The sequence below is a fragment of the Amphiura filiformis genome, chromosome 13 (assembly GCF_039555335.1).
Source record: "Amphiura filiformis chromosome 13, Afil_fr2py, whole genome shotgun sequence".
Taxonomy (NCBI): domain Eukaryota; kingdom Metazoa; phylum Echinodermata; class Ophiuroidea; order Amphilepidida; family Amphiuridae; genus Amphiura; species Amphiura filiformis.
This window is the reverse complement of record NC_092640.1, coordinates 32,213,438-32,230,067: the sequence shown is the minus strand read 5'-3', so window position 1 is coordinate 32,230,067 and position 16,630 is coordinate 32,213,438. Positions and strand designations below refer to the sequence as shown.

Here is a 16,630-nt window from a genome sequence, read left to right as displayed (position 1 = left end):
GGAAGGGGGTTAGGTGTGGTCATCACGGGCATAGATATTCGTGTTTGGTCAAACACAACTGTGGTTTCTAGTATTTCACTGTGTTCCAAAGAGATTATACCCAAAGAGTACCAACTCAAACTTATCCTCTGTGTAACACTATATGGTAAACCCACCATATTGGTTTGTCACTCATGGAGGACAAATGGTGTACCTCTGGCATTTTTCAGTTAGAGCCCAAAATCGAACAAAAATGTGCATATTTCAGCTTGTTAAAAGATTTCCGAAACTCAGGTCTTAGCGTGCATGTTTGGCACAATGCGTTAAATGCAGAATGCAAACAACAACATACTATTTGCCCTCTATGAGCGTCACACAAACATATAGGAGTCGGTACTCTTTTGTTCTACCTCATGGTTGTGTTCAGCAATCATACACACATGACTGTAAATCATACTATGAGGAGAAGTTTGGCCAATGAATTGTACAATAATATTCATGATGATAAATATTATGTTAGACAAGTGACTGATATTGCTATAATTTTCAGCAGAGAACTTCAAGGGTCTGCAAATTTGGCGCAGTTTATGGTGTATACTGAAAGTGGGATTCTCATCGGCTAATTGAATCACATCTTCATCACATCGGCACCTCATTCGCTGGTCAAGCTGCATAGCAATGTGTGACCTTGTATTTTCATTGATAACAAATCTCTGTCATCATCTCAGGTTTACTCATACCATTCCTGACAAGGTCCTTTGAATAAGTCGACTCCAATTTTCCAATAAACACTTTAGTCCTGCCTTTGGAATGTTTGACAATTCGACAAGCACAGTCTATTTTACCCATAATTCCTCCAGTCACATCATGATCTGACATGGAGGTTGCTAAAATAGTTGCTATGTGGCCATCTTGATTGACAGTAATTTGTGGAATATGATTGGCTCCTTGTTGGTCAGGTGGTCTGTCATATACTCCATTGACATCTGTGAGAAATACTACTCTCTTAGGTTTGAAATGACAGCATAGTTTCTGGGAATAGAAAATGTAAGAAAGATTTTTAATTTCCATAAATATTCAGCTCATCCATCTCCTATATACATGTGTACTTTATTCAACTGTTAATGGGTTAAATTTATTATTTTTTGTCGCTATATGCATTGAAAAAGTCCCAACAACTTATGCTGGTGTAAATTTACAAAAAACCTGCATCAATCACATAACACGCACTTGTGTGGCTGTTGCACCCGCATTTATGTATGCCATATGATTCTATCAATCCACAATGTTAGAAATGAGTCTTGCCTACTAAAGTATAGTAGGTTTGGAGGGCTGAAAACTTTATTAAACATCACTGTTTGTAGTACTGACACAGTGCAATTTCATACTTTCTGATAATATAGTTTTGTAGCCAGGGGGCAGCCCCCCTGAGAAGTCTTGCCCTCCTCCCCTGCCCCCTCCATGTGGGATGCTGGTCACCCAGATATTTAAGATTTTATGACTTTTTGTACTTCTTAGCCCAATTTGGACCATTTTCATCCAAATTTGCCCTCCTTTACACCAACTGTGAAAAAGTTACAAAATGTGTTTTTTTTTGTTGCAAAAATTACAGAACTTTTTAAATTCTGAGCATAACTTTTGACATTAATTCTATCCAACCTGCAGCCTTGTTTCATTTCCCAAACTAAGGTTGGATTTTTCAGATGGGGGAACTTTTTAAAGCAGACCTTTTCCAAATTGATCAGTTTCCTAATATTAAGACCCAACAGCCAAAAAATGCTTTGTCAGAATGTAGAACCCCATGCCCACATCTCCACCTAAACTCCTTAATCTGCATCCCAACCAAAGTTGTATGATTGATAGTTGGAAAAAAACCCATCCAGTTTGCATCAGACGATTCTATAAATCAAAATCTACCTTAGTCATAACTAAGGGTTTGATTAGTTACACAATAACCGATCACGGACCATTTGATTGACAGGATTTTCAGATGCGAATAAGTTCTTTATTTCTTTTATTTTCCTAATGGATCCTTTCATCATACCGTTGAATATGGGCATGTTGTCTGTCGGGGCTGACGCTTGTTTGTGTGAGCGAACTCAAAAATAGCGCAAATAGCGTGAGCATACACAAAAGAAACTTTGCGCATAAGATAAGCGATGTCGCCAGGTCTGAATGCTGTACCGGCGTCAGCTAAATTCGAGTACGCTTAGAGAGCACAGGAATATTCCTATCTATTCTACATGGTATGTGTTATTAATCTATGCCTTTCATCTATAACACCCTTACCTTAATCACGGGTTACCCTGTCTTACCTCAATCAAAGGATCTCCTCCCAGAATGCTACAGCCAGTGGCTTGATCAAGAACCGCATCTCCGTGTAACACTGGCAGGTAACCTTCATCTAGGGACTGGCTCAACACATCAAGATCAGCATGTTTAAAGGAATCTTTGCTGTTGGTGATGTAACTATTAAAAGGCTGTAAAATGTAAAATAGAAAAATTCATTTAAATATAATATTTAGAGGTTAATAACTGCGCAACGGTTATTTGGAGGGCAATGTAAAAAATCTAAACATGTTGCCTTTGGAACTGAGTGCCTTTAGAACCAAGGAATATCCCGAAGGGGCGAGGGATATTCCGAGGTCCTCATAAGATCATTCATAACCATCAGTTTCATCTCTTCACTTTACAAAATATCACACAATTTGCCTCAAAAATAAACAATTTTTACGTTTTGCCTTTTCAAAAATCGATCAGGCTAAAACAGACCGACCAATAACAGCAGTGCATATTCTGTGCAAATATGGTAATGCGCAATCCAAATACGATGGCCAGCGCGCGTGCAGTTTGTTCGAAGCACAACACGGTGCGCGCGGAGGTTACTTTACGTTGACGGCGCGGATGTCCACTGTTGTTTATTAGTGACCGTGTTCAGCGTTTGCATTTTTCCAAATAAATATAAATGACTGGATCGCATGTATCGCGTATATTAATGAGGTTATGAATTCACATGAATTTGCACTTAAAGTGGGATGCATGCATTAAATGCTATATTCTGTAGACAGCATTTAATCATTAAATGCTATCTTCAGTAAACAGCATTTAATCATTGAATGCTATCTTCAGTAGATATCATTTAATCATTGAATGCTATCTTTTGTAGACAGCATTTAATCATTGAATGCTATCTTCTGTAGACAGAATTTAATCATTAAATGCTATCTTATGTAGACAGCATTTAATCATTAAATGTTATCTTCTGTAGACAGCATTTAATCATTGAATGCTATCTTCTGTAGACAGCATTTAATCATTAAATGCTATCTTCTGTAGGCAGCATTTAATCATTAAATGCTATCTTCTGTAGACAGCATTTAATCATTGAATGCTATCTTCTATAGACAGCATTAAATCATTGAATGCTATCTTCTGTAGACAGCATTTAATCATTGAATGCTATCTTCTGTAGACAGTATTTAATCATTGAATGACTGTAGCATTTAATCATTGAATGCTATCTTCTGTAGACAGCATTTAACCATTGAATGCTATCTTCTGTAGAGAGCATTTAATCATTGAATGCTATCTTCTGTAGACAGCATTTAATCATTGAATGCTATCTTCTGTAGACAGCATTTAATCATTGAATGCTATCTTCTGTAGACAGCATTTAATCATTAAATGCTATCTTCTATAGACAGCATTTAATCATTAAATGCTATCTTCAGTAAACAGCATTTAATCATTGAATGCTATCTTCTGTAGACAGCATTTAATCATTGAATGCTATCTTCCATAGACAGCATTTAATCATTGAATGCTATCTTCTGTTGACAGCATTTAATCATTGAATGCTATCTTCCGTAGACAGCATTTAATCATTGAATACTATCTTCTATAGACAGCATTTAATCATTAAATGCTATCTTCTATAGACAGCATTTAATCATTAAATGCTATCTTCAGTAAACAGCATTTAATCATTGAATGCTATCTTCTGTTGACAGCATTTAATCATTGAATGCTATCGAATGCTATCTTCTGTTGACAGCATTTAATCATTGAATGCTATCTATATGTGACGAGCTCCAACAAAACCAGGAACAAGTCGCCAGGCATGTTTTTGAGTCATAGGCCAAGATGACATTCCCATAAACAAATTTTTGAATTCTGAATTTCATGGTATTTGACTGTGGGACTAAGTGGACTTTCAAATCCCCGAAAGTACTTTTTAAAACGAGATTTAGTTAATCAATAATTAACAATCGAACTATGATAATCCCTATTCAATCCTGTGTAAGGCAGGAAACTAATTAGCCTATTACTTAGAATAGCAACTTGGAAAAAAATATCAAAGTATCATTTACAAAATTATCCATATCTTGAAAAGTATTAATGCTGTGTATATAATTTTGGTATCATTTTAAAGCTTGTTGTTTAGTGAGCTACATTGTTATTCATTTTTATTCAAATCATGAAATGTCACAAATATGCCAAATGTTCCTGGTTTTGTCAGAACGGATCACATATTTGTAGACAGCTGAATATATGAAGAGCTTAGTTTCAAAACCCCTTACATCCACTTGAGCCATTTTGAGAACACATCAAAAATCATCAAAAAATCACTGATATAAGGTTTTTGTTAACAAAAGCAGTTTTTGGCGGGATGCTCATCCTACCCAAGCATCCCGCCAAAAACTGCTTTTGTTGCAAACCCCCATATATCAGTGATTTTTTTGATTATTTTTTGATGTGTTCTCAAAATGGCTCAAGTGGATGTAAGGGGTTTTGAAACTAAGCTCTTCAAATATAGCATTCTCCAGCTTGTTTGCCCTCAAATACCCATTGTTGGTCAGTCGGAGTGGTGTAGTTTGTAGACACAAAATCTGATTGGACAATCGCATGATTTCGGTGCCGTCTATCAGGCCGTAGACTACCCCACATCACTATGAGCGTTGATAACACGTAACAAGCCTTTAGAGATCTGCGTATGTGTCGCGTTGTATGTGTAGACTAGAGCGTGATATGCGCCAACACGCTAGCAGTACTCGCAACAGAATACGTGCAGAAGTTGTAAACAAGTTTCGTTCATTTTGTAATAAGGGGAGTTTTTATGACGGTAACTTTGTTTTTGCTTGAAAAAATAACTTAAGAGTTCTTAAAATAATATTTAACTGACTAAGAATGAGAATAAACGATAGGAATTTTGTTTTTACTATCCTCTACCTATATGATAGACGACAGGCAGGTCCAATATTTTTATCGTAGTGGATGCCGGCGCAATACTCAAAATATTCGACCTGCCTGTCGTCTACCACACGGTAGACGAGGATAGCAAAAACAAAAATTCCTATCATTTATTCTCTAAATATTTATCCTATTCCCCCCCCCCCCACCCCAACCCTTTTTGTGCTAAGTCTTCACTGAAAGACTGGCTTTATCAAAATTCCTACTGTTACATTAAAATTTTACCCCATATTCTACCCAAAAAAACCACCTGCAATCTCGTAGGAATGAAGATCACACACAAAAGGATTTTATAAGGAAATTTAATCTTGTTTGTGTATAATAGTCTAATACTTTTAGCATCTTCCCGACCATATTTGTAGGACCTACATGTATTTTCCCCTAAAAGACCCCATTTATAGCATCTGACTCCAAAAGACCCCTATTTTTGTGCTCATTAACTGGCCCCCATAGATCCCATGCTGAAAATCGTTTGAGTGCTCCCCCACTAAGCCCACTGGCAACTTCCATTTCGATGTAAAATCAGGTCCCACACTGTAAAATCGGACCAGCCAAATTTGCATGCTACAAAGCCTGAAAAATAAGATCCCGCGAATCACAAATTGACACACGTATGGGAGCTGCCATAGGATGCTAACGGGTGCTAACAACAACACGGGGGTCGCCGGGGTGCTAACGAACGCGTCGCCAGCACAAGCGTCCTACGCGATCAATAACACGTATAGGGTGCATTCAAGTGCGCCTACGCGACCGGTAGTTCCTGGATACGCGATGACAGGGTCAATGGCCGATTCCACGCAGTAACATACTTCTGAACTTACTGTCAGGGTCCTGGTAAAATCTCCCATCTTCTTGTGTGGGGTGTGGGCTTATGCCCAAATGGTTAGACTTACCGACATCCCAACTGCTGGAATTCCTTGCTGTACAAACTCTGAGACAAGCAGGTGATTCAACTGGAGAGAGAAGATGAGAAAAAAATTGATGAAAACTTCTGATCTAGTAATGTTTCTTCATTGGTAACCCTAGCTCGTTCACGTAGCGTTTTCGTTGTCCCACTGGCCTAACGTAGATTGCCTGGCGATCGGAGTGTTATCGTCAGAGCACCTCGGACTATGGTAACCCCCAAATGAGTTGGTTTGCTTTAAACTCACCCCAAAAGAAAATTTCATCCCAAAAAACCACCATACCCTACTGCCCCCCCTCCCATAGTGTAAAGCTGAAAATTCAGTGCCACGGTCTGGGGCCCGCTAAAAACAAAATTTTACCTTTACTTGGGGGGGCAAAAATAGCGTACAATTGAAAGTTGGCCTGGTGAACATAAAATTTCACCTGAATTTTGGGCTTCAATAGTATACATTTTTTAATAGGTCTCATGTCACTTGGGAAAATATTTTTCCACTTTTTTTCCCACTTTTTTTTCATTCAACAAGAAAATATTGCAGCCTATAATGACTAATGTATCTGACACGGTTAGATAAAAAAACAGCCTAAGTTGCAACTCTAGGCATTTAGCATATCCGAGTGTAACCACAGTAAAACATCCATGCATAATTTAATGTAAAGATAAAGCTGTACAGTCTATGTATGCATCATCACCCCAAACATCCATGCATAATTTAATGTCTATGTATGCATCATCACACTTTGCAGTGTGCATCATGGCAACCAAAACGGTTTCTCAAAGCAGTTCGATTTACTTTGAAAAATGTGCGTAGCAATTTGTTAGCGAAAACCTTATTTAGGGGATGTTCTTATAATATTAGCATATGTTTACATTGTAAAAAATTGCTATACAAGCTGAAATTTGTGTAGCAGGTTGTCCAAAATTGTTAAATCGAACCCTGTGCATCATGCAATACATAGAGACTGTACATGTATGTTTTAGAGCTTCCAAAAAAGGCTTTATTGGGATGATGTTGGGTGTTTTACACTATTTGTGCCCATTATCAGGATGAAAAGGGCTTTATTGTTGTGTGCGCGTAAAGATTTTGTATTTCACACTATTTTGGCACATGATCTGGCTGAATTTTGGTAATAAAGGGGCTCCTTGCCCCTTTTCTTTTCCTTTGCCCTCCTGATTTTCTCTTAATTTTTTGTCAGGGGGCACTATGCGTTGGGGGGCACTATGCGTTGTAATTTTTTGTCAGGGGGCACTATGCGTTGGGGGGCACTATACGTTGTCCCCCCGCTGGCTATGCTACTGGCACCCAAGAGCCATTTACCCAATGGTCATAACATTTTGGCTCCTGGTCCACACCAAAATCATATGAACCAGGCTTTTTTTTTAAATAGAGCCTGGTAGTTAAAGCAGGTTTTGTATTTAATATGTACAATTGAAATTTAAATGACTCTATATTAGCTCTTTAAAAGTGGTGCCTGGTTCACTAGATAATCACAGGACCAGGCCAGGAGCTGCTTTTTCCAAATGTGTGGCTCCTGGTCCAGATCTGCTTATTTTGGGGCTTGGATAAATACATGGCATAAATAAACAAAACAACAACAAAACCGCATTCCGCATTAGGTTTTGAACTTTTGATAAGCTTTGAGACAAACTATTTTAAAGATGGCTTAATATAACGCCGGTTTATTTAAAAAACAAATTGTATATGTATCGTGGAACGCAATCTCAGTGTCATATTCTTTACCTTAGTGACAGACAGTCTAGTTTTACATAGTCCCATCTGAACTTGTTTGACGGGTGATGTAAGTCCATCACTGTTTCTGTACCCGGTGGCAACACCATACTTCTTCGCTTCAAAATGACCAAAAGACCTATTTGCAGAGAGAAGACAAAAATAATTAGACAAATATTGAATGTGGACATGACAATTAGTGGAAGCATTTTTGGCAAACTTCAACAGGGGTGAGTGCAGTGGCGTAGCATCATAGGGGCACAGGGGGAGGGGGTGTGTGCCCCTATTGATCTGAAATTTTAAAAATTCCCATAGGAAAATTGCCGAAAAATGGCTTGTGCCCCCCCCCCCATCAGACCCGGTGCCCCAAGCGCTTAGGCAGCCAGCAGTGTAGGAAGTGTTTTACACACCCAAATTTGTAAATACACACCCAGTTTTTCCCTACATGGCCTATACTTTGTACACAATCTTAAATTTACACACCCAGTTTTTGAATTTACACACCCAAACCTTCAAATCCTGCCTAAGACCTTGCGGTACCACCAATGTGATGGTAACCCATGCTACACCACTGGGGGGGGGTAGTATATTTAGCAAATCAAAAGGGAAACCAATTTTTGGCACACCTTAGAAAAGATAAAACAATACGATGCCAGTACCGTATAGTAGAAAACATTTATTATATGCACAATTTTCTTCTTCTTTTACTTCTATGCTGCTACTCATCAAAGCCTGTTCAGCATCTGGATGAGGACTTTGGTGCGGTGCCTACAACAGTGGACTCTGTCTGTGCAAATTTTGTGTGATGATCCGGCCACAGCGGTTAACATCCCCAATAAAATTGACTGTGTGGAAATGTTTTTATATTCTATACCATTTTTACTGGAAATCATAAGGAATTGATGGCTGCATATGAATAATACTTGATTAGGCCTATCGTTCCATGCCAGTGTTGGTGAGTACTGACATTTGGGGAAGTCACAGGTACTGTTGGCAAAATGTTTGACTTGCAAAAATGCATGTGATATGGTGAATGCATATTATTATTAAACACATAATATATAAATACATATGCAGCATTTCTTGGAACTCCTGGTTGGATACATAGAATGAACTGTCCAGTGTCAATGCCAGAATTACAGTACATCTTCTTTTGCTGTCATAGATAGCCCACTCAAGTCGTGAGTAGGCCTTCCAAATATTTCTAGATAAGTTAGGCGAATAACTTACTGAAATTGAGTTGAGACCACTACATGTATAATCTTGTGAATATAAGTTCAGTGGTGTTAAACTACTAATTTCTTCCTCAGTCACATTTTGTGTTTTTTTAAATTATTTTCATGACTCTGTTTCATTAACAATTTGTATCTTGCAAACTCTTTCTTGACGTTGCAATAGTACAAAATTGAAGAAAAAAAACCACCAGTTTCCAGTATGGCCCTTGTAAATATAATAATACCCACCCAGCACCATGCACCGCTATGAATTTGCCAATGCCAGTGTCACAAAACAGTGCACCTGCCGACTGAATTGCCTCTGTATTTGCCGTCTCATGTCTTTCTTTGTGGGTTATTGCTCTGCCGCCTAACTTCACGATGCATTCGACTTGATGGTCACTGTAGTCACTCATTTATGCTGCTGTTTCAGACCATTTCTGAAATTGTTTCTACTACAGGAAGTGATTTCTGATTGACAATCCATGTTTCGGGGGATTTGTTTATTATTTATACGTGGTGCTTAATTTGTAGCACAAGTTGGGCGCTACTTTATACAAACTTTTAGTATTGGGCGTAAAATTACCAGTATGAACCCGCCCAATTAATTTTGCTAGCTGCCTTCTGTCACAGCTACGTGCAGAGCCAAGCAGGATGTAAGAGCTCTACTCAGCACAGAATCATCGTCGTGGTACGTGGGGAACGTGCACTTCACCCGGTTTCCCACTGGGACTTTCCGGCCACGTGTGAACTAGGAAGTGAGAGTCGCGACTATTTCTCATCTGTGTCGCGATCTGTCAACATGGAGGGCTATCTACGGCGGGGACTTTCGCTGCCAATTTTACTTGCTTTATTTACTACTTTCTTAATAACTAATATTGTTGCAGCCTCTGACGAAGGTGAACAAGGTTTGTAATATTGTGTTGATGTACTTTCTTTAGTAATTTGATGTTTTGAATGGTTGCATTTTAAGTTTTTATCTGCAGTAAACTTCAGCGAAAGTACGAGAAGTAGCCACGTAGTCACATTGCTACAGACAGTCTGTCGTACGTAAAAAGTAGAGCTGGCACACAATTTGTGTAGTCTTTTTTTCTTACAACAATTTAACTGTACGCCTTCAAAACAGTTTAAGAAAATATACAGATACACTTGTATACAATCAGTATAAATGCTGTAATTGAACTATACAATCCAAATTGTAAAATATAAGATTAATCATGTTAAAAATAATAGCTAGAAAACCAAATTCAGTCGGGACCACTCGCTATATATGGAGCGGTACGCTCGATTGAGCAGTGACGCTCGATCAAGCGGTCGAGTGCACTGCTCGATGGAGCGTGCACGCTCAATCAAGCGATATTATGTATACCCAATAAAACTCCTTTTTTTCATATACCGGTACACTCTGTACAGGTATGCTAAAATTACGGTACATTTCAGCAAAATTTTAGACTGCCCAAAATACATGTAGGCAAATCTACTTACTCAAAAGATACAGTTGATTCATCGAAATAACTTTCATCCAAATTTCAACATTAGCACTTAACCTCCGGTGCAAAAAATTGCACCGCTGTCCAACCGAAAAAACATACCAAAGCACTCTAGCTTCGAATGCGTAACTATCGTGTGCAAATTCGAAGCTATGCGTGGGAAATACAACCAATACAAGATACAACCGTACAGGCTTTTCCATACCGGTACAGTGAACAATAAACAAGAAATGGAATCCAATGTTAACATATCTGCACAAGCGACTGATAGCCTATCTTTAGTATTGATGCTTTCAGGCTTTAAAATGATAGCAAGAATGAAAATTCACCCCAAGGAAAGATTTTAATCGTGAAATTGATCGCCACATCATATGGATTCACATTATCCGCCGGCTGAACTGTCAAACTGTCAATTACAACGTCTACTAGTGGACTGGTTTTAAATCCACTCTCATCAAACTATCAAAACTGTAAACTACAATTTTATCGAAAAAATCAAAAGAAGAAATACTAAATATTGCTTAGTTTCAATGATGCTTACCGATCGAGTCGCCTTGAAGGTGTATTTCCGATCATTTTGCAACGTGGTTGAAAAATATTTCCAAGACGCGAGTATCGCCATTAGGCATGGCACGGTAACCTGGATAAAATTTAACGCAATAGAGAGTTCCCGTGTTTTGGGTTACCCGCCATCTTGGAGGGAAACCTAAACTCCGTTTACAATTTTCAGAATACCAACACTCGCGCAATAATTAGCAAATGTTATTTTGTAGAATGTAGCACCAATAGGGTCATTGACCAAATCAAAGGAATGAGGAATACGGCGGTGCGAATCACGTTATAAACACTATTGTAGTCCGTTCCGCTTGAAAACACGGGAACTCTCTATTGATCGTCCAATCCTAGTTCACCTGAGTGATCATGTGGTTTGCCGAATGAAGCCGAATGAATGGTATCGGAACAAGGATTGTTACTTGTAGTGCTGGTATCGACAAGCCGTTGTCGACAAAATTGTCGACAAGAGCACTTTTGCCGATTGGCGACAAGAGCTTTGCATGTATCGACAAAAAATATCAGACATTTTGCGATCGAAATTGAAAAATTGATTGGAAGAAACTTCGCTAATTTCCTTCTTTTTTACCAGCAACCCAAAAGATTTCATGTGACAAGAAAGTTATGAATCTTTTTATCTAAATATCAAAGGATAGTTCATAATATAGCATCCAAAATGGTCAAATACAGCAAAATTGTGACCCCTTTCCATGCTTTCCCATTTTCGTCGATGTCAATGTGGCTTCAGCCATCTTGGTTTATTTTTAGAACGGCCGCCATGTGACGTCAGGGGGGCTTGGCTGAATAACGATCATTGATTGGCCAAATGTCAAGGTCGTTCTTAGCGTGCCGTGTGCACACTTGGGATGACGAAATTTATTTTGTGTGTTTACTTGGTTGAGTATTTGTTTATTTATGTTTTTTTACGTGAAAAATATGCTTTATTTTCTTAGTTCTTCTCACCCCACATGCAAATAATATAAGCAACTATACCATGACTTTAGCGTTGCCAGTATGTATCGCTTTCATAGTCCCTGTAAGCGTGTTGACTGTAAATGTGCACTCTGTAGGTTGCCGAATTTTGAACCTTGATCGTCGCAATTTACCATGGAGCGATTTTTGAGACATTAATTACGCCTGATTGTCGACAATTGTCGACGTCGGCTTTTTAATTTTTGTCGATTGTTGACAATGAAAATGCTTGCCGATACCAGCACTAGTTACTTGTAAACAAATCGTTTCGCCGGCATGTTTCAAGAAATTAATTTATATCTTTTGATAATTAGTTAGGGATCGTTTTATTTTAACCTCTGGCATGAGAGATTGAGAATGTGGGTTAAAGATTGGCCATTCTGTGTTCTCATTTTGCAACTAGAATAGGCTTCTCATAAAGCTTAAATTTGCGGTCCATCATGCTGGCCATCCATGTATTTGAAACATGGCGGATATACCAAGCACCCTCACTACGTTCGGTCTGTGAGGGTGCTCGACCAGGCATAATTCAAGCTAGAGTTTTCGAGTAAAGCGTGGTGCACTCCAATAGAACTCAATGTGGCGCAGGATCAAGGCTCAAGATGACCTTGATGACAACTGAAAATTTATTTTCATTGGTCAAAATTTAGATATTGAAGCAACACTTGTGTATGTAAACAGCATTCAAAATTTTGTGTGTAGTTAATTTGTGTGGGGGTGTGTGTGTGGGAGCATTCAGCGTGATTTGCTGGAAATTGCAGCGCTGCATGCAGCATGATTGCTCAATACCGCTCCATTGAGCGAGTGGTCCAGACTGAATTAACAATACATGAAATGATGAATATAAAAAGAACCCTTGAATCTGACAAGTGAAGACATAGACTATGCCATATTGATTTTTGATAAATAAAAATGTATATGTATTATGAACGCATTCAGTTGAACTCGATATTATACTGATATCATTTTATTACATCAAAATACTAGTAAATGGTTATTAAAAAAGTTTATATAATTACCATAGGCATACTGACGCGAGTATAGTCCCACTTTCGAGTAAAGTCCCACCCCAAAATTTTAAGTTTTTTCGGCTTTGGAGTGTCCCTGAACTTAGACCTAAATGCTAGGATCATTCATGGTTGATTAAAAAATATAATTGTAGGCCTCTACCGTATATATTTTGAATAAATTTGTACTCATGTCATACTCTATTAAAATGATTTAAAAATGCTTTGAAATTTTTTTTTTTTAAATTCGAGTATAGTCCCACCCCAATTTTGAAAAATGTTTACCCAAAAACGGGGTGAGACTATACTCGCGTCAGTACGGTATATTAATGACAGACAGTAACAGTAAAGTATACGTAGGCTTATTGAATGCTACATTACAATGTATGTAATGGCACTTCAATACTGAACGGTTCTAATTTTAGAATCTCTCAGTTTTTATAACCGCGAAAGCCCGAGTTAAAAATCGACGATCAACATTGCATTTTTAACAGGACTTTGACCCGGGATTTCATCCATATAATAATATTTATTTGAATTACTTGCAAAATACAAAAGTAACAAAATAACAGTACATTTATACACACTCTACATTTCTTACACATGACAAAAGCAAGTAATTCAGGATGAGTGAATGGGCTGAAAAGTCCAAACACAGAAGTGCCCACTCACCCCAACACACACTGTCAATCGTCAATCGTCCCTAACACACACCAGTCAATCGTACTTGTTTATCAATCCAATTTAACTGCAAACTCAAAGCCTGTACGTGCAAGACGTGCTCATGCTCCTAGTACACAAAGCGCTGATGAGTTATCAGTGGTAACAGCACATGTAGCCATACACTGTCAATACCAAAATTCAACATCATGGGGGATTTTGTATGTCACACACATCAAAATTGACACACAGTCGACTCCAGTTATGTGTGTGACTTGTTAATTAGCATTAATTACTTAAAAACTAACACTTAATTGATAATTGACATTTATGAAGGTTAAATGGAGGGTACAATAAGTCTACCTTTTGACATAAAATTTTAAAAGATTTAAAATAAAACCTTTTCTGATAGTAATTAAGTTGTACATGTTTTGGTCACATGTGGTGACAATGCGTGACATGCAAAACCCAATTTATTTATTTTGTTTAAAATTAAATGATATCAATTGTAGTTGAAAAAAAGAATTTATCAGTTCTGATTTGTATTAGTGGAGTCATACCAACATATTTTTCAACAAATTAGAAAAACATACTTAAAGTTAAAATTGCAGTAACTTGTTAAATGCTCAAAAAGCCTTAATTTTGGACCAAAAATAGCAATAAATGTTAATTTATGCAAATTAGGTGCTTGGTGATTCTTTGAACTGTACTTGTCACACAAAAACATAATTTTTTTTTCAAAACTTGTTTAATTTTCTGAAGAATGGCCCCTGTGGCACAGAGTTCAGAGGGTTTTTCTATAGTAATAGTATAATTTTTTGGGTACAAAGTAGTCATTGGTGTACAATGTACAATGTAGGTTTGGCCATGCATTTTAAACTGGGCCAGTATTGTATATGCTTGAAGTTCAGGGAATTGTGATGGTCAACTGCCTATTTCTTTGTTGAAACACAGCCAAACCCTACATATTTTCTGAAAGCTAATGAAGCAAGAAGTTGGAAAATACACTTGACATTGAAAAAGTACAATGACCTTGGGAGATATGTAACACAGACAGAGTCATTTTCATGAAAAATGTGGTGTTTTTGAAAACAGCTTTACCTGTAAACTGGCAAATGAGAAAATACTTTATATACTTGCACATGTAGAGCTTTCCATAGAGATATATAGAGAGTTCCCGTGTTTTGGGTTACCCGCCATCTTGGAGGGAACCCTAAACTGCGTTTACAATTTTCAGAATACCAACACTCGCACAATAATTAGCAAATGTTATTTTGTAGAATGTAGCACCAATAGGGTCATTGACCAAATCAAAGGAATGAGGAATACGGCGGTTCGAATCACGTTATAAACACTATTGTAGTCCGTTCCGCTTGAAAACACAGGAACTCTCTATTAATTCAGTAGTTCAGACACAAAGGTAATTTGTTTTGCACCAGCCTCTTTCAACACATATTGTCCCACTGACTTCAATCTTGTGAACTTATTCTTTAGCCTTATTTTATGAATGGGTTTTGCTTATTCTTATCACATCTAGGGCCGCCGCTAGAGGGGTGGGGTAGGGGGTGTGACACCCCCCATACACAATTTTTGTTGGTGAACATGGACTGTTGTTGTCAAAACCATGTGATTGTCCATCGGCAAATCTAGTCAAAGCTTGGCAAATTGCAAGAGTCATATGATAAAAGATAACATGTAATGTGTTACGAAATTGTGCTGTTGTTACGTACAATAGACCTATATTGACTGGTAATGTTATAGTAGTTACTAATTTTAAAAAAATTGGTCAAAATTTTTTTTGACCAGTTACCCTTACACACATGTCTGATCATGCCAATTCTAAATGGCCATGTGTTTTGAGTTGCGCCAGTACATACATGTACATGTAGGTGGAGGTGTTACGGTGCGCAACATTCTTTTGGGTTCGGTACATAAGTTTTCATGCATTTTGTGCAATAGGATTGAATTCTTGCAATACATTGTTTTTTCAGTTTATTTGACTATAATTTCAGGCAGATTCCCAGTGAGAAATACTTTGTTATTACCATACATTTAAATGAGGTTTATGAATAATAAAGTAGCTGTTTGTGCTGTAAAGACTATCCCGCTGTCTGGGTTTAATTTCTGGGTTACAATGCAATACAATGGAGCAATACATACTATACCTAAAGTAAATTGTGGCCTCCCCCGCTCAGTTCTTTCCAAAATCCGCCTCTAAATATTCAGAGCTAAAACCACTTTCCTCCTCATCACTCCAGAAATAAATCCTTTGTGGGGTTATTTACTGGACCACCACCAGGTTTCATTTTTTTTTTTAATTCAAAAATTTCAGAAATGTAATTTTTCATGACCATATGTGGAATCAGCATGACAAATGCATCAAAATGAGTACAAACAAGCCTAGTATTGGTTCAGTAGTTCTTAAGATACCTCTTGATATTTTGAGAAAATATTTCAAAACTTCAACTTTTTCCATTGAAGCGCATGGCTAGTACGCAGTAATACTAATAGATTGATCACTGATGAATGCAAGGGTTCCGAGCACCAAGTTTACCTCTTGGTGTCCACCTTTTCTTTTCTTGTTCTGCATGGGGTGTGGATATTTTATGTTTTGCAAGAATATCATCTGTGGCACATACATGTAGGATGATAATCAAGATTGCAAAATAAATATAAATATTAAAATCAGCTTCTAAATGTAACATTCATGTAACCCTAACTGAACACAAGGTTTTTTTGCTATCGGAATTGAATGAACAAACGAAAAAGGAGATAAGATGAAGAAAGTCTCAGAAGTCACTTGGCACCCCCGGAATTCGAATCTCGGACCCCTCGCATGCCACGCAGAAGATCCCCAGCATGTAGCCACACAG

At 37.8% G+C, this 16,630-nt stretch overlaps 2 protein-coding genes across 2 annotated transcripts in view; one reads left to right on the top strand and one right to left on the bottom strand.

The window, feature by feature from the left end:
* Positions 1–70: 70 nt before the first annotated feature.
* Positions 71–9,585, bottom strand: LOC140168248 (uncharacterized). The gene is made up of 5 exons (XM_072191584.1): positions 9,326–9,585; positions 7,875–8,001; positions 6,123–6,182; positions 2,295–2,459; positions 71–1,011 (listed from the first exon to the last, which is right to left on the bottom strand). The coding sequence occupies exons 1-5, from the start codon at positions 9,490–9,492 to the stop codon at positions 676–678; spliced, it is 855 nt and encodes a 284-aa protein (XP_072047685.1). The 5' UTR covers positions 9,493–9,585; the 3' UTR covers positions 71–675.
* A 263-nt stretch (positions 9,586–9,848) lies between these two features.
* The window catches only part of LOC140168247 (procollagen-lysine,2-oxoglutarate 5-dioxygenase 1-like), a 121,132-nt gene continuing 114,350 nt past the window's right edge, over positions 9,849–16,630 (top strand). Inside the window, exon 1 of the mRNA XM_072191583.1 lies at positions 9,849–9,984. Coding sequence (XP_072047684.1) covers positions 9,879–9,984 — 106 coding nt within the window. The 5' untranslated portion in view covers positions 9,849–9,878. The remainder of the gene's footprint in view (positions 9,985–16,630) is intronic.

What these genes read in the sequence shown, in the direction of transcription:
- LOC140168248 (XM_072191584.1), bottom strand. Translation starts at nt 9,492, where the DNA reads ATGAGTGACTACAGTGACCATCAAGTCGAATGCATCGTGAAGTTAGGC. An exon ending in TTCCAGCAGTTGGGATGTCG is followed by an intron (nt 2,460 to 6,122) that starts GTAAGTCTAACC and finishes TACATTTTACAG; the next exon opens with CCTTTTAATAGTTACATCAC. An exon ending in GAGGAGATCCTTTGATTGAG is followed by an intron (nt 1,012 to 2,294) that starts GTAAGACAGGGT and finishes TTCTATTCCCAG; the next exon opens with AAACTATGCTGTCATTTCAA.